The sequence below is a fragment of the Monodelphis domestica genome, chromosome 4, assembly GCF_027887165.1.
Source record: "Monodelphis domestica isolate mMonDom1 chromosome 4, mMonDom1.pri, whole genome shotgun sequence".
Lineage (NCBI taxonomy): Eukaryota > Metazoa > Chordata > Mammalia > Didelphimorphia > Didelphidae > Monodelphis > Monodelphis domestica.
In genome coordinates this window covers 393,276,253-393,300,455 of record NC_077230.1, presented here as the reverse complement: position 1 = coordinate 393,300,455, position 24,203 = coordinate 393,276,253, and the positions used below count along the sequence as shown (strand labels likewise).

Sequence of the window (24,203 nt, the reverse complement as noted above, 5' to 3'; positions counted from 1 at the left end):
CTCTGACATTCTCTGTTCTAAGGTCTCTCCCAGCTCTGACAGTCTCTGTTCTAAGGTCTCTCCCAGCTCTGACATTCTCTGTTCTAAGGTCTCTCCCAGCTCTGACAGTCTCTGTTCTAAGGTCTCTCCCAGCTCTGACATTCTCTGTTCTAAGCTCTCTCCCAGCTCTGACATTCTCTGTTCTAAGCTCTCTCCCAGCTCTGACATTCTCTGTTCTAAGCTCTCTCCCAGCTCTGACAGTCTCTGTTCTAAGGTCTCTCCCAGCTCTGACATTCTCTGTTCTAAGCTCTCTCCCAGCTCTGACATTCTCTGTTCTAAGGTCTCTCCCAGCTCTGACATTCTCTGTTCTAAGCTCTCTCCCAGCTCTGACATTCTCTGTTCTAAGGTCTCTCCCAGCTCTGACATTCTCTGTTCTAAAGTCTCTCCCAGCTCTGACATTCTCTGTTCTAAGGTCTCTCCCATCTCTGACATTGTCTGTTCTAAGCTCTCTCCCAGCTCTGACATTCTCTGTTCTAAGCTCTCTCCCAGCTCTGACATTCTCTGTTCTAAGGTCTCTCCCAGCTCTGACATTCTCTGTTCTAAGGTCTCTCCCAGCTCTGACATTCTCTGTTCTAAGCTCTCTCCCAGCTCTGACATTCTCTGTTCTAAGCTCTCTCCCAGCTCTGACATTCTCTGTTCTAAGCTCTCTCCCAGCTCTGACATTCTCTGTTCTAAGCTCTCTCCCAGCTCTGACAGTCTCTGTTCTAAGGTCTCTCCCAGCTCTGACATTCTCTGTTCTAAGGTCTCTCCCAGCTCTGACATTCTCTGTTCTAAGGTCTCTCCTAGCTCTGACATTCTGTGTTCTAAGGTCTCTCCCAGCCCTGACATTCTCTGTTCTAAGGTCTCTCCCAGCTCTGACATTCTCTGTTCTAAGCTCTCTCCCAGCTCTGACATTCTCTGTTCTAAGGTCTCTCCCAGCTCTGACATTCTCTGTTCTAAGGTCTCTCCCAGCTCTGACAGTCTCTGTTCTAAGGTCTCTCCCAGCTCTGACATTCTCTGTTCTAAGCTCTCTCCCAGCTCTGACATTCTCTGTTCTAAGGTCTCTCCCAGCTCTGACATTCTCTGTTCTAAGCTCTCTCCCAGCTCTGACAGTCTCTGTTCTAAGGTCTCTCCCAGCTCTGACATTCTCTGTTCTAAGCTCTCTCCCAGCTCTGACATTCTCTGTTCTAAGGTCTCTCCCAGCTCTGACATTCTCTGTTCTAAGCTCTCTCCCAGCTCTGACATTCTCTGTTCTAAGGTCTCTCCCAGCTCTGACATTCTCTGTTCTAAAGTCTCTCCCAGCTCTGACATTCTCTGTTCTAAGGTCTCTCCCATCTCTGACATTGTCTGTTCTAAGCTCTCTCCCAGCTCTGACATTCTCTGTTCTAAGGTCTCTCCCAGCTCTGACATTCTCTGTTCTAAGGTCTCTCCCAGCTCTGACATTCTCTGTTCTAAGGTCTCTCCCAGCTCTGACATTCTCTGTTCTAAAGTCTCTCCCAGTCTGACATTCTCTGTTCTAAGGTCTCTCCCAGCTCTGACATTCCCTGTTCTAAGGTCTCTCCCAGCTCTGACATTCTCTGTTCTAAGGTCTCTCCCAGCTCTGACATTCTCTGTTCTAAAGTCTCTCCCAGCTCTGACATTCTCTGTTCTAAGGTCTCTCCCAGCTCTGACATTCTCTGTTCTAAGGTCTCTCCCAGCTCTGATATTCTGTTCTAAGGTCCTCTCAGCTCTGATATTTTGTTCTAAGACTTTCTAAGCTCTGACATTAAATGAGTCTGGAAGTTTCTGAGATGGAGCCAGGTAATTGGGGATTCAAATCCTGTGGCTTCCCCCTTGAGAAGAGAGCCTGATTTCCCACCATTCAGGATTCCTAGGAATGAAAGTCAGGGCTGAGGTCCAAGCAGGCATGAGGGGCTGAGGCTACAGGGAGAGACACTCACTCATTGGTCATCTGCACCACCTTCTCGATGGCATTGTAGCCGGATGACATGAAGTGTTCTGTGTATTGGTGCATCTTGATGGACTCGAGCCACTCAGACACAGTGCGGAAGGGAATGCCCTCGGAACCACTTGTGCTGGGCAGTCGGATGGACACCCTGAAAAAAGACGCTCATTTCAGCCCATGGGGGAGAAGGCTAGGACCCTGGAGGCATAGGAGACTAATAGCTATGGAACAGTAGAGTAACAAGAGGCTACTTGGCATAATGGGAAGATCTTTGGCCTAGGAAACAATTCTGCTGGCCATCCCTTGACTGGTCCCCTTTGGGGTCACCATTCCCCTCTGGGTGTTGTATATCCTTCATTATAATGTAAGCTCCCAGAGGGCAGGAACTGTCACACTTTGGGCTTTGTATCTCCAGCAGCTAATACAAAAACTGGCATAAGTAGGTGCTTAATAAATATTTATTGAGGGGGAAGCTAGGGGCTCAACGGATTGAGCACCAAGCATAGAGATGGGAGGTCCTGGGTTCAAATCTAGCCTCAGACACTTCCTAGCTGGGTGACCCTGAGCAAGTCACTTAACTCTCATTGCCTAGCCCTGACCACTCTTCTGCCTTGGAACCAATACACAGTAATGACTCTGAGATGGAAGGTGAGAGTTTTTTTTTAATTAAAATTAAATTAAAATGAGATTAAATTAAAATAAAATAAAAAATAAATTAAATTTTAATTAAAATAAATAAAAATTAAAATAAAATTAAAACATAAATGTTTATTGATTGACTAAGAGTCATAAGATGTTTCTAGTCTGAGCCTTGCCTGCTGAGTGACTTTGATTAAGTTCTCTCTTTCTGGGACTCAGTTTCCTCAAATGAGAGAAACATCTGTATGTGATCCATAAGGTGCCTCTCAGTCTTAAAAGTCTACGGTCCTGGGATTCCATCCCTCATCCCTCTCTTTCCTCTAGCCTTTCCAGCTTCTTTCCTATGGCTGGCACCGGCCTGCTTAGCCCAGCTTGGTCTCTTATGGGAATCCTCAGACTCTATAAAGGAAGCTCGCTTCAGCAGTAGCTGCTGACAGAGATGCCTGCCTTGGACCCTACTACATAGGTGGCTCCATGCCACTGCCCTCCCCCCTGGGGAGCTGCCACCCTCATTGGCATAATCTGCTCCTGGCATAAGCCTGAGGATTGCCTCTGATAGCACTCTCAAACTGTTCCTTCCTGCCTCTCTAGAAGCTAAGAAGGAGGAGGGTGCCATAATAAGAAAGAAGAATAGGGGAGAGTGTGTGCCCAACCCTGAAGTGGGCTCCTGCCACCTGCCACTCCTGGCAACTTCGGTGTCCTGCCAGGAAGTTGGCCAGCTGTGCCCAGGGATGTTCAGGGGCCATAAGCAATGGATTAGGCCACGGCAACCCTGTGATTCCTCAGGACCTCTCTAGAAGCTTACCTGGGGTCAAAGTCTGCCAGGGTCTTAAGAGACTCTGGAGCCCGGATGAGTTTGTCCAGGATGCTGACAATGTCAGGGAACTTGGGCCTTCTTGTGCGCTCCTGCAGCCAGCACTGCATCATTAGCTGGTAGATAGCTGAGGGGCAGTCCATTGGCGCCGGCAGCCGGAACCCCTCATTGATGGCTTTCATCACCTACAAATAGGTGGGAAGGGAAGGAAAGAGAAGACAGAGTTTTAGAGCTTGATGGGAGAGGAGCAAGACCACCTGGGGGATATCTAGTGCTAGGACCTGGGTCAATTACTGCCTGTGTGACCTGGGGGAGTCACTTAACAACTTCTTTGGGCCTTAGCTTCCTCAACTGCAAAATGAGGGGATTGGATGAGATGACTCCAGCCACTCAGACACAGTGTCAAAAGGAATGCTCTCAGAACCACTTGTGCTGGACAGGCAGGAAGATCTAGGTTCAAATCTGACCTGAGATATTTCCTAGCTGTGTGACCCTGGCTACTAAATTAATCATAACTGCACAGCTCTTGCCTCTCTTCTGTCTTAGAATTAATATTCAGGCAGAAGGTAAGGAATGGGGGGGATTAAAAGGGGGGGAGAGAGAGAGAAAGGGAGAGAGAGGAAGGAAAGAAAGAAAGAAAGAAAGAAAGAAAGAAAGAAAGAAAGAAAGAAAGAAAGAAAGAAAGAAAGAAAGAAAGAAAGAAAGAAAGAAAGAAAGAAAGAAAGAAAGAAAGAAAGAAAGAAAGAAAGAAAGAAAGAAAGAAAGAAAGAAAGAAAGAAAGAAAGAAAGAAAGAAAGAAGGAAGGAGGGAAGGAGGGAGGGAGGGAGGGAAGGAAGGAAGGAAGGAAGGAAGGAAGGAAGGAAGGAAGGAAGGAAGGAAGGAAGGAAGGAAGGAAGGAAGGAAGGAAGGAAGGAAGGAAGGAAGGAAGGAAGGAAGGAAGGAAGGAAGGAAGAGAGAGAGAGAGAGAGAGAGAGAGAGAGAGAGAGAGAGAGAGAGAGAGAGAGAGAGAGAGAGAGAGACTTGGTTATCCCCTTAGGAGACGTGGGTCTGAATTTGGCTCTGCTATTTATTTACCACCTGTGCCACTTTGAGCAAAGAAGCCTCCTACCTGTGGGCCTCAGTTTCCTCATGTGTAAAATGAGGAGGCTTTACCAGATAAGCTCTGTCTTATCTCGTCTGTAAATCACTTGTGTGCTTCCCATAGACCCATGGCAGATGAGCCAGGATGAGCTCCAGGCACTAGTCCCAGGTGTCCAGACACTCACCTCATGGTTGGACAGCTCCCAGTAAGGCCGCTCTCCATAGCTCATCACCTCCCACATGACAATCCCGTAACTCCATACATCACTGGCTGAGGTGAACTTTCGGTAAGAGATGGCCTCCGGCGCTGTCCATCGGATGGGGATCTTCCCACCCTGCAGAGAAGAGCCAAACAGGCTCTGTTAGGAGGGGATTCAGGATACCGGGTAGGAGGCCAGGGTGCCTCCGCCTCAGGCTGAGGAGGAGGTGGAAGGTGTAGGAAGGAAGGGAGGCAAATTCCCCTTCTGACTTCTTTCTCCATACTCTTTGCTGGGGCCATTTCTACTTCACTAGGTACATCCGGGGACAAGGATGACGGAAGCTTTAATGGCTCTGCTACCAAAAGCAATGCCACATTAAGGAAGTCAGTTCAACTTTCTGTTCCTCTATGTACCAGCTATGACGTGAATGGCTGTGACTCAAGATCTCTAAGCTCTGACACAGGATGTCCTAAGGGACCGTCCCAGTCCTGACACTCTGTGTTCTAAGGTTTCTCCTCTCTCTGACATTCTGTGTTCTAAGGCCCCTTTTACTTCAATACCTTACAGCTATACTATCAAGAGACAGGAGATCTGGGTACTTTTAATTCGGGTACCTTGACTTTTTATGTAATCTGAACATTATTTAACAACTTCCCTGTGCCTCAGTTTCCCCACCTGACACACCTCCCTCCCAGGATGGCGTGGGCATTAACAAATGTGGAAGTTCTTTGCAAATCCACATTATATAGATCTAGTTGCCCTGTGGTCTCCCAGGCAGATGATTTTCTCAGATTTCCTAAGAAGGCTGCTCCATTAGCCCACCAGGAGATCAGAGCACTGGCTCTGCACTGACAGACTTGGTTCCCTCCCAACCAGTGCCCGGGCACTCCCAAGCTCACTCACGCTGGTCGTGTAGGTGGCCTCGGGGTCATCCTCTAGGACCCGGGAGAGTCCAAAGTCAGACACTTTGCACACCAGCTGGCTGTTGACTAGGATGTTGCGGGCGGCCAGGTCCCGATGCACATAGTTCATGCTGGCTAGGTACTTCATGCCCGATGCGATGCCCCGGAGCATGCCCACCAGCTGGATCACACAGAACTCTCCATCCTTCTCCTAAAACCCCCAAAGACACAGGATCAGTGTAGAAGAAGGCATGCAGACAACCCTAAACTTCATCCTGCCCCTGCCTCTGGAGCATGGGGTGTCTGGGATGTCCATTCCTCCCCTGACCCTATATAGCACAGACCTGAGGACTCACCCGGAGAAATTTGTCCAGTGCACCATTCTCCATGTACTCTGTTATGATCATCATGGGCTTATCTGTGGGTGAAGAACAAGAGTTATTATGGGAAAAGCCCTCTTCAAGGTAGCAAAGTGGAAAGTGTTATAGAGCCTAGAGTCAGAAAGCCCTGAGTTCAAATGTGACCTTAGACATTTCCTAGCTGTGTGACCCTGGGCAAGTCTCTTAACCCTGTTGGCCTCAAGTTTCCTCATCTGTCAAATGAGCTGAGGAAGGGAATGGCCAACCACTCCAGTATCTCTGCTAAGAAAACTCCAAATGGAGTCACAAAGAGTCAGACGCCACTGAAATGACTGAATGACAAAATGAATGAGTTTGGACTTTTGGCTTCTGATCTCCCGATGAGTGATCCTATGAAGTTATCTCTCCTTTGGCCCGTGGGCAGTGTTCCATATCATTTACTCCCTGGCTATGAAGATCTCTTCTGTTTTATTATTAATTTTAACTAGCAATCCATTTGTAATGGTCATACACATATGTGTCTGCCATATGCCTTCTGCTAGACCGTAAGCCCAAGAGGACTCCAAGGGCACCATGTTTCTCATTGAGTCTCCTTCCAGAAATGTTCCTGGATGAAAAGTAGTTTGGTATACTGGAGGGTGGAGGGTGGAATCTACTGTATTTGGAGTCAGAGGACCTCGGTTTGAATCCCCTCCTGGGAAATTACCACCTGTATGACCTTCAGCCAGACCTTTGTCTTTCCTAACCTACATCTCTGCCTCTTTTTAAAAAACCCTTACCTTCTGTCGTAGAACCAATGTTATCCATCAGTCCCAAGGCTTCAGAGCAATAAGGGCTAGGGAGTTGGGGTTAAGTGACTTGCTCAGGGTTACACAGATTTGAACCCAGGACCTCCTAATTCTAGGCTTGGTTCTCTAGTCACTGAGGCACCTAGCTATCTGTAAAGTCCCTCTCAGTTCCCAGGCTTCATCACTCCTGAAACTGAATGAATCCCTGCTCCTTCCTTAGTATCCATTCCCCCCCTCTCCCCCAGCCTCATCCAGTGGAAGTGGGGACTTACATTTGGAGACAACTCCCTCCAAGTGGATGATGTTGTGATGGCTGAACTGGCCCATGATGCTGGCCTCGCTCAGGAAGTCCACCCTCTGTTTCTCTGTGTAGCCTGCCTTGAGGGTCTTGATGGCTACAGGCACTTCCTTCTTCCCTGAAGCCTTCAGTGACCCTTTAAAAACCTCCCCGAATTCACCTGTTGGGGAAAAGGGGAGGAGAGAAGTTTGAGTAACTCAGCCCTACCCTGGGCTCTGGCTAGGACAGAGTCTAGTGGATGACAGCTGGGATTCTGGGACCTAGTTATCATCACCTTGTTCTATCCCCCCCACTATCGATGTCTGGCTAAATGGAGAAGGGGTTATAGCAGTGGATCTGGAGTCAGGAGGGCCTGAATTCAAAATCCTTTTCAGGAATTTACTAGCCATGAGGTCCTGGAGACTTCATTCAACACCCTTCTGGCTTAGTTTCCTCATCTGTAAAATGGGAATAATAATACCACCTACCACCTAGGGATGTTGTGAAGATAAAATGAAATAATCATTGTAAATCTCTTAGTATAGTGCCTAGCATTTAGTAAGTGCTTATAAATGTTGGCTTTTATTAGCCATATTATTACTTAACATCTTTCTGCCTCAGTTTCCTTATATGTGAAATTTAGACAAAATATCTCCACCTCACATAGTTGTGGCTGTCTTTGTTTTTGTTGTTATAACCATCACTGAGAGAATGGATGGCATCGTGGAAAAAGCATTGAACCAAGAGTGAGCCCAGAGCCCAGGGTTCAAGCTCCATATTTGCCATTTATTAGTTGTGTGGCTTCTCTGTGCCTCAGTTTTCTTATCTATACAATGGGATGGAGTTGTCCAGGTGAATCCCAAGATTCCTTTCAATTCTAAATCCTATGATTAAGACAAGGAACAGGGTACAAAGGAAAGAACGTTGTATTTGGAGTCAGAGGAACTGGGGTCAATCCTCAGCTCCACCGTTTAGGAGTTGTGTGACCTTGAGTAAGTTCCATGACATCTCTGGTCATATGTCAAATAAAAACATCGACTTAGATGATCTCTAAGGTTTCTTCTGCCTCTAGATTTATGATGTTAGAAATTTATAAAAATCCTTTCCCATGCTAATACTTCTTATTCCCAAGAGCCCTCCCAGCTCAAGATTCTTTGTTCTAAGGGTCCTCCTAACTCTGGCATCCTGTTCTAAGGTTTCTTCCAGCTCTAATATTCTAGGTTCTAAGGGTCTTCCCAGCCATGACATTCTATGTTCTGAAGTCCCTCCCAGCTCTGGTCTAAGGACCCTCCCAATTCCTGTCTTCTAAGGTTCCTCCCAGCTCTGACATTCTCTATTCTAAGATCTCTCCCAGCTTTGACATTCTCTGTTCTAAGATCCCTCCCAGCTCTGACATTCTCTGTTCTAAGATCCCTCCCAGCTCTGACATTCTCTGTTCTAAGTTCTCTCCCAGCTCTGGTATTCTTTGTTTTAAGATCCCTCCCTGCTCTGACATTCTCTGTTCTAAGGTTCCTCCCAGCTCTGACATTCTCTGTTCTAAGATACCTCCCAGCTCTGATATCCTATCTTCTAAGCTCCCTTCCAGCTGAAATTCCCAGAGAATGTTGAGAGGAACCTTAGGAGATTCCTCCCATCTTGGACATTCTTTATTCTAAGCTCCCTCCCATCTTAGACATTCTCTGTTCTAAGTTCCCTCCCAGCTGACATTCCCTGTTCTAGCTCCTTCCCAGCTCTGACAAGCCAAGTTCTAAGGTTCCTCCCAGCTCTGACACCCTGTGTTCTTTGGGTCCTCCTACCACTGAGATTTTCTGATTGTGGGGTAGAGGAGGGCAAAGGGGCATCTTTCACCTGCACCAATCACTTTCTGCCGAGTGACACAGGAGGGGTGGATCTCCGTGGTGAATTTCAGCACAGCCTGGTTGGGGTCCTCATAGGTGTGGGGGTCCACGTAGGTCTTCAGGGGCTTGAGTTGTTCTGAGGAGGAGAGAAAAGGCGTGGATGACATTATGCTTGGGAGGTCCAGCAAGGCTGGGGGAAGACAGACGAGATCTGAGATTTCTCTGCCTCAATTCAGGGTATAATCTCATTGGCTGGAATGTGGCCAGGGGGCTGGGAGGTCAGAGGGGATTCGTGAGTCTGGCCTGGAGCTGGAATCAGAGTGGGTTTTGGAAAGGAGAAGAACAAAGCTAGAATATAGAAAGGGAGACTGTCCTTACCTGACTTAGAGAAATAGACATCCTCAGATGACTGTCGAGCCCGCAGGTTCTTCCTCCTGCAATTGCCACATTGACCAAGGTTGGGACAGGTCCTGGCCTGGCCTGGGGGCCTAGCTCAGTGTCCCACACCCTGTCCAACCCTTCCCTTGGGAGGAGTAACAAGATGGGAAACACTCTCAAGAGGAAGCTGCCTCCTGCCCATTGGGCTACTCAGCACCTTCACTCCTTGTGACCCTTTCTTCCCTACTAAGTGGCCATAATTAGGCCTGTGATCATTAGTGTTAATTAGCCTTTCCGGCCCAGGTGAAATGTCCACACTCGGACACTTCGGAAATGATGATAAGTTTAATTAACAAGTAGGTCTAGCTCTCAGCATGGGCTCCCTCACTCCAGGCTGGGGACGCCCTTACGGTCCCCTTGCTCTGGGCAGAGTCAGAAGGGGGCCCTGGGCAAAGGAGACAAGGAAGCCTGTGCCCAAGACTGGCTGACTGAGCAGGGAGGTGAGGAAGGAGGGGCTGTGTCCTGACTTCTGCCCTCAGAAGAGCAGAATAGAGCTGGAAGGGATCTGAGAGGTCAGAGTCCAACCCATTCATTTTCTAGATGAGGAAACGAGCACGGAAGGGTTAAGAGCCTTGTCAAGAGTCATGCAGCCTGGAGGGGGATTTGGACCTAGGTCTTCCCAACTCGGAGCTCAGTGTTCTATCCATTATACCACACTGCCTTGAGCTGGGTGATCCCAGAAAAATCATCTTATGCCTCTTAAATCTTCATTTCTTCTTCCATAAAATGGATAGGATAATCCTTGAGCTCCTCCACAAAAGGATTGGGAAGCAAGCCCTTTGTCAAACTTAAAGCCCTGTAGAATTGTGAGCCATTATTCTTTACTCATTTGTCTCTTACTGTTGTTATCATTACCTTCGGTGGATGAAAAGCCCCGCCAGGGCCAGGGCCAGGAGCAGGACCAGGCCACCCAAGATGCCACCGATCACAGCCGCATTGCTTGAACTTTCAGTAGCTATAGGACAAGGGTGGAAGAGAATGATCCAAAGTGAGAAGGGAAGGAGCATCTCACTGACCCTCTCCACGACCCTCCACACACCGACAGATGGACACCATAGCCTAAAAGGCTCACAATGACCCCACTCTAGCCTCAGGCTGCTAGAGGAGCTCAAAACCCTCTAAACCCTCTAGTGGCCCTGTTGCCCACTTCCCTTTCCCACTTCCATTCCCTATATTGGCTATCACTGGCCTCAGACACTTTCCAGCTGTGTGACCCTGGGCAAGTCACTTAACCCCCATTGCCTAGCCCTTACTACTCTTCTGCCTTGGAGCCAATACATAATATTGATTCTAAGATGGAAGGTTTTTAAAAATATCTACTGAGACACGAGGATAAATCAGTGTTAGGTTGCTGGGGTCTCAGTTTATACTATAAGAGGTTATCATCATTTTAAGTGCTTTGAGATCCTTCTTTTTATGTATGTATGTATGTATGTATGTATGTATGTATGTATGTATGTATTTGAGACCCTCACCTTCCATCTTGGAGTCAATACTGTGTATTGGTTCCAAGGCAGAAGAGTGGTAAGGGCTAGGCAGTGGGGGTCAAGTGACTTGCCCAGAGTCACACAGTTGGGAAGTATCTGCAGCCATATTTGAACCCAGGTCCTCCCATCTCTGGGCTGGGTGCTCTATCCACTGAGATACCCAGCTGCCCCCCTTTGAGATCCTTCTAAGGATCAGGGTCATAGTTAGCCACTCTGAGAGGAGCCTCCAAACTGATGTCCAGAGACCTCCTCCCACAATCATCATTCAGGGCTTCCAACTCACAGAGGGTCTGGAACTCGTGGACTCTGCTGCCAGCCCCCTGGCCCTCCTGAGTTAGGGCCTGGACCTGGACCAGGTAGGTGGTGCCTGGCATCAGGTCATCCAGGGTCATGGAGAAGTCCTCTGTCCTGCGAACATTGTAGCTGTTGGTGTCTTTCTACAGGGGGAAGAGAAGGGAGGCAAGAATTTAGGTAAGCAGCCCAAAGGTACAACTTTGGCCTCTTGGGACCCAGGTATCCCCCAATACAGGCCATCAGGTGCAAAGAGAACCAGAGAGATACCACCAGGACCAGCACCCACTCCTGCAAAAAAGATTTATTTTCCCTCTGTCCTAAGCCCAAGGCCTTGGCTTCCCTGCTCAGACAGAAGATGAAGGACCTAGGGCAGGAAATGGGCCCTAGTCAGATCTGTTGCTAGGAGGCTAGTGATTAGTACTTTAGTCACATCTTCTCTTGGAGTCTGATTCCTAGAAAGGTAGCATGATGGGAAAGACAACTGGGGCCAGAGTCAGAGCCTGACTCGAATCCCTGTTGCACTACTCCCAATTTCTGTGTGATCTTAAGAGAGTCACCTGCTTTCTCTAGGCATCAGATTTTGCTCTGAAAAGCCAGGGATTTGGACTAGATGATGGTAAAGACCACTCTAGCTCTGACATTCTGGGTTCTAATAGACCTTCAAGCTAGGACACTCATTCTAATCTGGCATTTCATGTTCTAAGACCCCATCCAGCTCTGACATTTTATGTTCTAAGGTCCCTCTCAACTCAGATGTTCTGTATTATAAGGCACCTCCAAATTCTGACATCCTAGGTTCTAAATTCTCTCCCAGCTCTGACATTCTGGGTTCTAAGTTTTCTCTCAGTTCTAAAATTCTGGGTTCTAAGTTCCCTCCCAGCTCTAATATTCTGGGTTTTAAGTTCTCTCCCACATCTGACATTCTGGGTTCTAAGTTCTCTCCCAGATCTGACATTCTCTGTTCTAAGGTCTCTCCCAGATCTGACATTCTAGGTTCTAAGTTCCCTCCCAGCTCTAATATTCTGGGTTCTAAGTTCCCTCTCAGTTCTAATATTCTGGGTTCTAAGTTCTCTCTCAGTTCTAAAATTCTGGTTCTCTCCCAGCTCTGACATTCTGGTTCTAAGTTCCCTCCCAGCTATAATATTCTGGGTTTTAAGTTCTCTCTCAGTTCTAAAATTCTGGGTTCTAAGGTCTCTCCCAGCTCTGACATTCTCTGTTCTAAGGTCTCTCCCAGCTCTAACATTCTAGGTTCTAAGTTCCCTCCCAGCTCTAATATTCTGGGTTCTAAGTTCTCTCCCAGATCTGACATTCTGGGTTCTAAGTTCTCTCCTAGCTCTAACATTCTTGGTTCTAAGGACATTCCAGTCATGATATTCTATGTTCTAAGGTCCTTCCCAGCTCTGGCTTTCCATGTCCTGAGACCCCTCCTACTTCTGATATTCTTTGTTCTAAGACCTTTCCAAGCTCTGAAATACTGTGTTCTAAGACTCCTTCCAGCTCTGGCATTCCATGCTTTGAGGGCTTTCTTGACCTCACAATGGGTAGTATTTCTTTTGCATTATCTCATACAGGTGGGCCTTAGCTCATACCATAAGACTCAAATGGTTCTTCCCTCCCATTCTACCTGGGGGACCCCAGAGGTAGACAGCCCAGAGTGTAGTTAGTTACCTTCTTGTGGTAGGTGACCTCGTATTTCCAGACCCGGCTCTGCTGCCTCAGAGGTATAGTCCAGGACACACTCAGGGAGGTCGTGCTGCGACTGTCTAGCTTCACCTTGGGGGGCTCTGCACAACACAGTTATAAGACTCACCATTGGGGTGATAGAGGTATGGGGAGCAGGACCAGCCCAGTGAACCCAGATGGCCAAAACTCCCATTCAGGCTTTTCAGTTCCCCCACAGTTACTTGGTATCCTCTCTGACCCACTTCTCTCTCTCTGCCTCATATCACAGGGTCCCCCCAAATCTTATGCCCATCTTTTATTAGGCTCTGCCTATACTAGAGTCCCCTTGCCCCCATATAAGCTGCACCCCTGGGTGAAACTTTGGCAGTCCCTACAGAGGAGCTGCACCTTGCCAGAGGTCCTTACCAGTCTGGTTGATGCTGACACTGGCTGTCCGGAAACTCCGACTGGCCACAAGGCCTGAGACGCCATTCCGGGCTTCCACAGCGAAGGTGTAATTAATGTGGGGCTCTAGGTCACTGACAATCAGGCTGTTGCCAGACAGTCCATGGGGAGGCTGTGAGTAGCGCACAGTGGGCTCACAGGGCTGGCACTCCCCAGTCTCGGGCCAGCACTGCTCACAGGTAACAGTGTAGGTAATATCTTCCCGGCCCCCCGTGTCTTGGGGAGCCTTCCAACGAAGTTCTACCTTGGCCCCCAAGCCAATGACAGTGAGGTGATGAGGGGCAGAGGGAGGACCTGAAGACAAATAAAGAACAATCTTCAGGAGAGGTCCAGGTAAGTAGGCTGAGGACTCTGGGTCCCTGTGAAACCGACAAGGGGTTCTGCGCAGCTCTGATATTCTGTGTGCTAAAGGTCCTCCTAGATGTGATATTTTATGTTCTAAGACTTCTCCAAGTCCTGACATTCTGTGTTCCTAGGCTAAGGGCCTTCTTGACCCCATAATGGGTAGCATCTCTTTAGTATTATCTCATACAGGTGAGTTCCTAGACTGATATTCTACATATTCTAAGGGTTCTTTCAGGTATGATATTCTGTGTTCTCAAGGTTCTCCCAGTTCTGACATTCTGTGTTCTAAGAGCTGTTCTAGTTCTAATATCCTATGTTCTAAGGGTCCTCCTGGCTCTGACATTCTATGTTCTAAGTCCTCTCTCAGCTTTAATATTCTGTATTCTACAAGCCCTCTCAGTTTTGACATCCTGTGTTGCATTTTTACCCTAATTCAGTCTGGCAAGGCAAACCCTGGGTGCTAACAAGATGTCCTTAAAGCATCTTTCCCACTTCTAAGGTTCAGACTCCCCTGAGCTCCTCCACCCCCAAAAGAGCTGGCAACTTACGGGTACAGGGCATGGATGCAGGGTCCTCTGCAGCTCGGAAATAGCCCTCTTCACACTCACAGATCGTGGCACCCTCAGGGGAAGGCAGAGTGTGCAGGGGGCACTGGGTACAGGATCTATCTGAAGCATCAGACTTGAAGGAGCCAGGAGAACAGGCTGCAAGAGAAAACCAAGAGCCAGGTTAGAGCTCAGAGACCTCCAAACTTCACAAAACAGGTGCTAGCTTCTGGAGATTCTTCCTCTATTCTTTCTGGCCCACCAATTCTCTCTACCCTAAGGCAGTGTGATGAAGTAGACTGAGTGCTAGACTTGGAAAAGTCTGGGAACTAAGGAGGATATGGGTTCAAATCCTACCTCAGACATTTATTTGCCCAGATGCTTAACCTTGGTCTGCCTCAATTTCTTCATCTGTCAAACAAAGGGGTTGGTTTAGATGACCAGAAAGGTCTCTTCAACATCTTCCACATGGCCCTAGGAAGCTGCCAAATTGTTGTTGATTTCCATTGGGACTTATGTCACAGATCAGGACCGAAAATAGGATCCTAGATCCCTGCTGCTTATTAACTGCATGTCCTTAAACAAGTTCCTTTCCTTCTCTGGACCACAGATTCCTCATCTGTGAAAAGATACAGTTGGACCAGATGACTTCTAAAGTCTCTTTCAGTTAAATCTATAATCTTATGAGGCTTAGTAGAGGCAGCACTTAGCCTGGAGTCAGGAAGACCTACGTTTGAACCTTGCCTCTGGTGCTTACAAGCTACGTGACCCTGGGCAAGTCACTTAGCCTCTGTTTGCCTCAGTTTCCTTACCTGTAAAATGGAGATAATAACAGCTCCTCCTTCCCTTACTGAATCAAATGAGGTAATATTTGCAAAAGCTCTTAGTATCGTGCTCACGCATAGTAGGTACTATATAAATGAACTGCCAAAGTCTGTCTACTCCCCAGGCTCCCCATATCACATGGGTCCTCTTCCCTGCACTCCCTGCCCTCATGGGACCTCTTCCCTAACCTATCTTAGAAGAAACCCCAGATCTGGAGTCCAATTTGGAGACCTGAGACCAAATTCAGGCTCTGCTCCTAAATTCCTGGGTGACTCTAAGCAACCACTCTGGACTTCCATTTCCCCCTTGGCAAATGAGTAACAGCAGATGATCTCTGAGGCACCTTCTAGCTTTGAGAGCTTTAATCAGAGGCTGGCCAGCTGTTTTCCTGTAAAGGAAACAGGACCAATCATATCCCTAAAGATTTTCCCCAAGGAATTCGCTTCCCAGAGAAGTGGCTCTTCCTTCCCTCTGCATTGAAGGCCCTTTCCTGGAATTCGGAGCAGTCCAGTTTTCTGCACCTGTTTTGGGGGCCTCCTGTCTTACCCCATCTCCAGATCCTCCTACCACCCCAGCCAACCCCCGTCCAAACACAGAGCATCCTTTGGTCTCAAAGGCAGACAGATGCCTAAACACACCGTCCTTAGTGGGGATGGGGGAAGGACTATTTCCTCTCTAGGACTCGGTTTCCCTTTCTATAAAATGGGGGAGGAGAGTTTGCATTCTAGTCCATCAGTCTTAACCTTTTGGGGGCATCACAGATCCCTTCCCAGAATCATGTTTCTAAATGTACAAAATAGAATCCCTCGGATTACAAAGGAAACCCAGTATACCAGAATATGGTTGTCAAAATCTGGACAAAACCAAGCTCAGAGACCAGGGGAAGAACCCCTGATCTAGTCTAAGAGGGAGCACTATCACACGATGTGGCACCGTTCACACCAATAATTCACCATATTGTACCCAGCGAAGGTCCAAAAGGAAGAATTCTAAGGGAGCTGGGAGGAGAGGATTCAGTGGAGGAGCTTCTTCTCCAGAGAATGGGCATGGGGCTGGCGTTCTGCCAGAGAGAGGGCCCAATTCACAGCATTTCCTTTCACCCTGTGTTTGTTGCTTACAGCCCAAGGTCAGCCTCAAGACCTGCTCACTTATTCTACTCCCCTGGCAGAAGGAGCCTGAGAGGGAACTTTGTGGAGAGGTCAAAGGCTAGAGGGGAAGGGAGCCCAGGGTCCGAAGGCTATGGAATCTACATTCAGCGGTCTGAAATAACTGCCTAGTTCCTCAGGCGGTGGACCAGGCCAAGAAGAAGCTGGCAGTCCATTTGGGCATGGAAAGATGGAAAGAGAGTTCTATCCAAGCCCCAGCTGTGTCTCCATCCAAACGACTTTCTCGGGGACTGGGCATCAGGCCTTCGGAGGCCACCCCATTCACCCCATCTCCTCAGAGGGCAGGATTAGCAGGGATTTGGGTTGGGAACAGCTCGTTGCTGCACCCCCACCAAAAAAACCCATTTGGCTCAGTTTGGGGTTCAAAGAAAATCAAACCTCAGGCTGGTTAATGTCCTGAATTAGGAAGACAGACAACCACAGATCTAAATTCGGATAAACTCCCCCTTCCCTTTCATGCACTCAATACTTTGGGAAATGTCCCAATCCCTGGTGTCCGGGGAGGGGAGGGGGAAATAGGAGGGCTGATAAGCATGAGAGAGCAGGCTTGGGACAGCTGAGCTTCAGGGTCTCAACTTTCCCAACTTCTGGCTCTCTGGTTGGCAAAGAAGGGAAGCAAATATCCCACAGCAGGCTGGATGGCTTCCTGCTAAAAATATTTGCACAGTTTGAAAAATACCAGAGTCCAGATCCAACTCCTTTTTCCCCCAGCCCTGTTCCCTCTCTCCTTCCCAACCCTGATTCTCTCTCCTCTCCATCCCTGATCCTCTTTTATCCCAGTCGCTAGTCTCTTCTCCTCCCCAGCCCTGATCCCTCTCTTCTCCCCAGCCCTGATCCTCTTTTCTCCCCATCCCTGGTCTCTTCTCCTCCCCAGCCCTGATCCCCCTGTTCTCCCCATCCCTGATCTCTTCTCCCCAGCCCTATTCCTTCTCTTCTCCCCATCCCTGAGCTCTTCTCCTCCCCAGCCCTGATCCTCTTTTATCCCAGTCGCTAGTCTCTTCTCCTCCCCAGCCCTGATCCCTCTCTTCTCCCTAGCCCTGATCCTCTTTTCTCCCCATCCCTGGTCTCTTCTCCTCCTCAGCCCTGATCCCTCTGTTCTCCCCATCCCTGATCTCTTCTCCCCAACCCTATTCCTTCTCTTCTCCCCATCCCTGAGCTCTTCTCCTCCCCAGCCCTGATCCCCCTGTTCTCCCCATCCCTGATCTCTTCTCCCCAGCCCTATTCCTTCTCTTCTCCCCATCCCTGATCTCTTCTCCTCCCCAGCCCTGATCCCTCTCTTCTCCCCATCCCTGATCCTCTTTTCTCCCCATCCCTGGTCTCTTCTCCTCCCCAGCCCTGATCCCTCTCTTCTCCCCATCCCTGATCTCTTCTCCTCCCCAGCCCTGATCCTCTTTTCTCCCCAGCCCTGATCTCTTCTCCTCCCCAGCCCTGATCCCTCTCTCCTTCCCATCCCTGATCCATGCCCTCTGCAGAAAAGGAGAGGAGAGTATCAAGAACAAAGCCCCCAATTCTGTTGTCCCAGAGGTTGAAGGGATGGCCTACCTGTATAGCCACTGGTCTGCAAGAGGGACAGAAAGAATTTGGAGAGATTTCCACTGAGGATATTTAACTAAATCTTGAGGAGAGAAGGTAAACAGGGTGTTTGTTCACCTGATAAGAATACACAGGATCTGACCCCTTCCTAGAACTCTCCTGCTCCCTCTCCTCACCACCTGCCAACTCCCCTTACAAGTGAGAAGTTGAGGTTGGCTGAGGATGAGAGAAATAAGTAAAGGTTTAAAAAAAAAAAAGGAAAGGATACAAGCATTTACGAAGCACCGACTGTATGCCAGACACCATGCTAAGTGCTTTATAATTATCATCTCATTTGGTCCTCAAAAGAATCTGGGAGGTAGGAGTTATTAATCTCCTTTACAAAAGAGGAAACCAAGGCAAGTTAAATGGCTTGCCCAATGTCACAGAGTTAGTCAAGTGTCTGAATGCAGATTTGAACACAGATCTTCCTGACCCTGTCCCATGCTCTAGACATGATGAATGTGAAAATTTGTTTAGCTTGATTTTGTTTATTTATAAGATGGGGGAAAGTCTATCTTCCATAGCACTGAATCCAAGGCTTTAACACAGTAAATGCTTGTTTGTTGAATGAATGGACAAGCATTGTGGTAAACAAGCTCAGGGTTGGGAAGCAGAGGATTTGGGTTCAAATTCTGACTCTCCTTTGATCTTTGTGATCTTAAACAAATCACCTTCTCTCTGGGAGTCTCAGTTTCTCCCTCTGTAAAATGAGAGAATTAGACCTAAACAATTTCTACAGCTCTTTTTAGTTCCAAACATATTACAAGCCTAGAAATGAATGACTTCAACCAAACCTTCAGGGCCACCAGAGCCAGCTTTGGATTGCCTACAAGTGATAGATTCTCACTCCTTCCCCAGGAGGTTTGGTGACAGTCCCTCACCCACCTGGGGAAGCAGAGAATACTTTTAGCATATTGACAAGGATGGCAGCCTTGGGCCAGGCTAGGGAGAGAAATTAGGGCACAGCTGCACCTGGCCTTGCACCCTGGTTTTTCCAGTTTGTCAGATGCCCGCCCCCAAGGTGGCACCTCTGGGTGACTCAGGGACAGACACCCTCCCAATTGATGCAAGGCCCAAGGACCCCTCCCATCCTGAGGCCACCTCCCAGCCCGGTAGTGGCGTGGTTGAGGTCACAGGGTTAAAGGTTAAGGTGGCAGGTCACCTCCCGGAAGCACTGGACCATCAGATAGGACCGCCTTGCCAGGTCTGGCTCCCTGCCGAGGTAGAGGGACGCCAGCCACTGGACTTTGTCCTGTCCACGGATGGCCAACAAGCAAGTGACCTCAGAGCCATTGACCTGACAAATAAGGGACAGGCTGATAACTGGAGCTGTGCAGTGCTAAAGAATTCCCCACTGGGGTAGGCTTGACCTAAGAAGCCTCTCACTTGGTTGGAATTTGGGGGTCCCCTGCAAAGCCCTGGTCCTAGTTAGGTTCCCACCAAAGCCCTGGAGTTTACGCTCATGCCCAGGGGCAAGAGGGCATGAGAAGAGCCCTTTATACACACCCCAGGAATTCTCTCTCTTGTGCATTCTTTGACCAGCCAAGGAGAGATAAGGAGGCTGCCCTCTGCCTCCGCCTCCGTTTTGCTCTCTCTGGCTGTTTTTTATCTCCTGTTTGCTTTCTCCCTTCTCCTTCCTTCCGCTGGGCTCTGAGGACTCACTTATCTATCTCTGGGTCATAAAGGAAGGGGCTAGACAGGCCCTGAAGCCCAGACATGGCCACCGATGGGCTTTTTCTGCCAATGGCATGTACTCCTGGGACTTAGAGGCTGGCCTAACCCCAACACTGGAGAAGCCCTGGGGCAGCACCCAGGAAGGGTGGGGAGGAGCCCTGGGGCCACCCTTCAGTGGACAAACATACTGTGAGAGATGGCGAACAGACAAATAACTCCCCAAAATTCCTGAAAGGAGCTGAAATGTCACAAAACAAGATGGTACATTTAGAGCTGAAAAGAACCATGGTTGGGGGCTAGGGGGGGTTCTGGTGACCTTGAGGAGGTCTGGCTATGCCCAGTGAACATCTGACGTGTCTCCCCAAGTTCAAGGGAGAAGCAGGCCCCCTCTTTCCACTCCCAAGCTTGATGTGTAACCTTGGGAAAACAGCTGTCAACTCCACTGGGTCGGGAGATCTCCTAAGTGGTTTTTCTACACCCAAGAACTCTAGGAAGCTAAACTGGCTTGTTCAAAATTGCAGGGATCTAAAGTAGTCCTACTAGTGGGCAGCTAGGTGGCTCACTAGTCTGAGAGCCAGTCCTGGAAACAAGAGGTCCTGGGTTCAAATCTAAGCTCTACCACTTCTTAGCTGTATGATCCTGGTCATTTTAATCTTTATTTATTTTTTAAATTTAATTAAATTCTAATTTATTTTTTATTTATTTTCGTTAAATTTTAATTTAATTCATTGCCTAGCCCTTCTCACTCTTCAGCCTTGGAACCAATGGAACTGATACTTAGTTATCAATTCCAAGACAAGGTAAGGTTTAAAAGGAGAAAAAGTAGCTATCCTGGGGTTAGAACCCAAGCATCCTGACTCTCAGAAAGTATCAGACCTGGATACATCGTCACAAAAGGTCAAAGCCAAAGACTTTGTGAATGGGCTGGGCTGGGATTCCCCTCAGTTTCCAGGGTGTTGGGTGATCAGGGCCAAATCCCTTGATTTCACCGAGCTCTGGTCCCTCAGTTGTGAAATGTGAGGGTGTTGGGTGAGATGACCATCAACGGTCCTCCCAGCTCTGACGTCCTGGGTTCTGAGTTCCCTCCCAGCTCTCAGCTCCTCTGTTCTAAGGCTTCTCCCAGCTCTGACATTCCGGGTTCTTAGGGCTCCCCCAGCTTCCACATTCTAGGTTCTAAGGAACCTCCCAGCTCTGAGATTCTGTGTCAGGGTCCCTCTGACTGATAGTCTATGACTCCCCAAACAAAAAAGCCTTTCTCCTAGTCAAGGCTGGTGGGGGTGGTCTTGATTTAACTGAGATGCTCACTGCAGTATGTCCCGAACCGAGCAGGCTCTAATGTCCCCCAAGAGGACAGGTGAAGGTACCCCAATAATTCTGGGACCCGTAAGGAGGTTTTGAGAGCATCCCAGCCCTAGCCCTGGCCCCCTCTCCCATCAGGCCTGAGTCTGGCCCAACAGCTGCTGGGCTCTGCCCTCTGAGGATGGTGCCCGCCTGCCACCTGTTCACCTGGCCTGGACCGCTCCCACCCCCCCACAGTGGCGCCATAGCCCCCAGCCGGCCAGGCCTCGCTGATGCCAGCACAGGAAGCAGAGACAGACAGAGCGGCCCCCAGGGGAGAAATAGAGACCAGGTAGAGTTTCTCCAGTATCTTCCTTCATTCCAGCTCCCCCATCCATCAAACAAAGCCATTGGATAGAAGAACTGGGTGGGAGGGATTGGGGGGGGCAGATCATCATTCCTGACATAGCTGGGAGTTCTCTGGGGAAGCCTGCCCGCCCGCTGCCCCACAGAGCACCTGGGGAGGGGCACAGAAAGCCTGGGGCTCTCTGACCGTCCCTCCAAATTAACTCTTTCCTGATCCCTCAGGCATCTAGGAAATCAGAGGCAATCTCATTTTCAAAGTATTCATCCCTAAGGAGGAGAGGGAATGGATCAGACACCTGCTTGGCCAGTGAAAAGCCTCAATGAGACCAGGTTCCTCCCTTCCCTTCCTTCCACTGAGCTAGGATTTAGAAGTTGAAAAGGCATTAGAGATCATCTAGTCTGGTCACTGTACAAATAAGGACACTGAGGCACCAACAAGGAATGCAGTTTGCCCAAGGACACCCAGACAAGAGCCAAGGTTCTCTCCAGCAAACCGCACTGAGCTCTTGCCTCGAGCATCCTGGAATAGAAGGGACATTAGAGATCCCCTAATGTAACCTCCCCATTATACAGATGAAGAAACTGAGGGCCAATTACCTCAAGCCTTAGGAACATGTCCCTTCCTCACCCAAGGGAGGTCCCCGGGGAAGGATAGGGATCTGAGGGGGTGGGGGGTGGTAACAAGGGGGAAGGGAATTGGCAGCAAAGTAGAACTATAGCCAGACAGGAAAGGAAAGAGGGCTGGCCCCCATTCATAGCTTCCTCTGCTACTTCCTCAAGGAGGGAGGGAATTTTCCCTGGCTACAGCCAGCCAGCCCATGGGCCCATGAGCTGAATGTTCCCAGCCTGATTTCCCTCCCCAGACCCCTTCCCTCAACCATCCTTTTACCCTCCTCCCTCCATGCATACACATCCTGTCCCCTGCTGGAGTCTCCCCCCTTTCACCCAGTCCTGGCTCTCCAGGATCTACCCTCCATGGGCCTGGCTGGAGGAACCAGAGGCCCTTCTGGAAGGAAGTTTATAGGGGAGCCTTGGGGCAGTGGAAAGAATACTGGGGAGGCAGCCAGGAAACACCTGGAGGCCGATCTTGACTCTGCCCCTCATTACCTGGATGACCTGAGCAAATTGCTTCCCCCATGGACTGTTAGGATACATGGCCCCCAAGGTCACTGACCGTGCGGAGAGGAATGCCTGGGGGAGGCCAGGAGGCAGGGCCTGGGCCGTAGGTCCGATTTGGTGCAAGAGGCTGATGGGAAACCAGCAGCCAGCATCTGCCCAGTGGGCCCAAGGCCTCCCCCCACCCACACACAATCACACACATGCAAAGCATGAAAGAACAATCTCTATTTGGAAATTCTGCCAGCATCCTTGACCTTCTAGACCCCTTTCTCCAGAGGACGGAGGGAGGGAGGGAGAGACAGAGGGAGACAGAGAGCGGGGGAGAGAGAAAGAGAGAGGGAGAGACAGAGGCAGAGACACACACAGAGAGGGAGAGAGACAAACTGAGAGACAGAAAGAGAGAGGGAGAGACAGAGGCAGAGACACACAGAGAGAGGGAGAGAGACAAACTGAGAGACAGAAAGAGAGAGGGAGAGACAGAGGGAGAGACACACACAGAGAGGGAGAGAGACAAACTGAGAGAGGGAGAGGGAAAGGAAGAGAGAGGGGGAGGGAGAGACAGAGGGAGACAGAGAGCGGGGGAGAGAGAAAGAGAGAGGGAGAGACACACACAGAGAGGGAGAGAGACAAACTGAGAGACAGAAAGAGAGAGGGAGAGACACACACAGAGAGGGAGAGAGACAAACTGAGAGAGGGAGAGGGAAAGGAAGAGAGAGGGGGAGGGAGAGACAGAGGGAGACAGAGAGCGGGGGAGAGAGAAAGAGAGAGGGAGAGACACACACAGAGAGGGAGAGAGACAAACTGAGAGACAGAAAGAGAGAGGGAGAGACACACACAGAGAGGGAGAGAGACAAACTGAGAGAGGGAGAGGGAAAGGAAGAGAGAGGGGGAGGGAGAGACAGAGGGAGACAGAGATAGGAGGAGAGAGAGGGAGAGAGACAAACTGAGAGGGAGAGAGACAAACTGAGAGGGGGAGGGGGAGACAGAGAGAGGGGAGAGAGAGAGGGAGTGACAGAAGAAGAGACACAGAGAGAGAGAGGGAGAGGGAGAGAGGGGGGAGGGAGAGACAGAGGGAGACAGAGACAGGAGGAGAAAGGGAGAGAGACAAAGAGAGAGAGGGAGAGGGAGGGGGAGGGAGAGAGAGAGGAGAGAGGAAGACAGCAGAGAGACACACACAGAGGGAGAGAGACAGAGGGAGGAGGGGGAGGGAGAGATAGAGATGGGGAAGAGAGAGGAGAGAGAGGGAGAGAGGGAGACAGGAGAGAGACACACACACAGAGGGAGAGAGACAGACAGAGAGAAGGAGAAGAGAGAGAGAGAGAGAGAGAGAGAGAGAGAGAGAGAGAGAGAGAGAGAGAGAGAGAGAGAGAGAGAGAGAAGGAAAGGGAGCTTTCCCTGCTTGAGCCCTGTGACCCCCAAGCAGCCCTTCCAGAGGACCCCAGTGCTTATCTCAGGGCCTGAATCACCAGGCTGTGGAAAGTTTTCACCCCAACCCCCAACCCTCACATTCCTCTCTGAGGATGTCATGTGGGGAGCGGCCAGCTTGCCTGGCCCCACTCACCACCACCCCCTTCCCTCCCTCCCATCCTTGGCAGTCATTATCTCAGTCAAGGGGGTATCTGTGGGCTGGACCCTTGGGTAGGGATTATGTGTGTGCCTATTAGAGAGGAAGGGACCCTGCTCAGATTGAACAGAGGTTCCGTTTTGGTTTTTTTCCCCCTAAATCCTTACCTTCCATCTCAGAATCAAGACAGAAGATCAGTAAGAGGTAGGTCATGGGGGTTAAGTGACTTGCCCAGGGTCACACAGCTAGGAAGTATCTGCATCCAGATTTGAACCCAGGACCTCCCATCTCTAGGCCTGGTGCTCTATACACTGAGCAACCCAGCTACCCCCAGACAGACTAACTCTTAAAAGAAGTGCCTGCTAAAAGAAATAAGAAAAGAATGGGCAGCGGCAAGGTTAAAGCAATGAATGGGGCTGGGATCAGGGACCACCACAAAGTGCCAGAGCTAGGAGGACCCTGAGAAGACAGAATTTTAGAAATGGGAGGGAACTTAGAACACAAAATGTCAGAGCTAGAGAGGGATGCTAAATCGCAGAA

General features: G+C 49.4%; 1 protein-coding gene across 3 annotated transcripts in view; it reads right to left on the bottom strand.

Annotated features, from left to right (window-relative positions):
- The window catches only part of EPHA2 (EPH receptor A2), a 45,310-nt gene that overhangs the window by 7,309 nt on the left and 13,798 nt on the right, over positions 1-24,203 (bottom strand). For 2 of the 3 annotated variants that reach the window (XM_056795719.1, XM_056795720.1), the window contains exons 4-16: positions 14,100-14,255; positions 13,168-13,500; positions 12,748-12,863; positions 11,069-11,222; positions 10,154-10,253; positions 9,239-9,294; positions 8,871-8,996; positions 7,018-7,203; positions 5,955-6,016; positions 5,600-5,809; positions 4,682-4,831; positions 3,408-3,601; positions 1,959-2,114 (exon numbers count right to left, since the gene is read on the bottom strand). In XM_056795719.1, coding sequence (XP_056651697.1) covers positions 1,959-2,114; positions 3,408-3,601; positions 4,682-4,831; positions 5,600-5,809; positions 5,955-6,016; positions 7,018-7,203; positions 8,871-8,996; positions 9,239-9,294; positions 10,154-10,253; positions 11,069-11,222; positions 12,748-12,863; positions 13,168-13,500; positions 14,100-14,255 — 1,999 coding nt within the window. The remainder of the gene's footprint in view (positions 1-1,958; positions 2,115-3,407; positions 3,602-4,681; positions 4,832-5,599; positions 5,810-5,954; positions 6,017-7,017; positions 7,204-8,870; positions 8,997-9,238; positions 9,295-10,153; positions 10,254-11,068; positions 11,223-12,747; positions 12,864-13,167; positions 13,501-14,099; positions 14,256-24,203) is intronic. The other variant, XM_056795721.1, reaches the window with a different exon arrangement.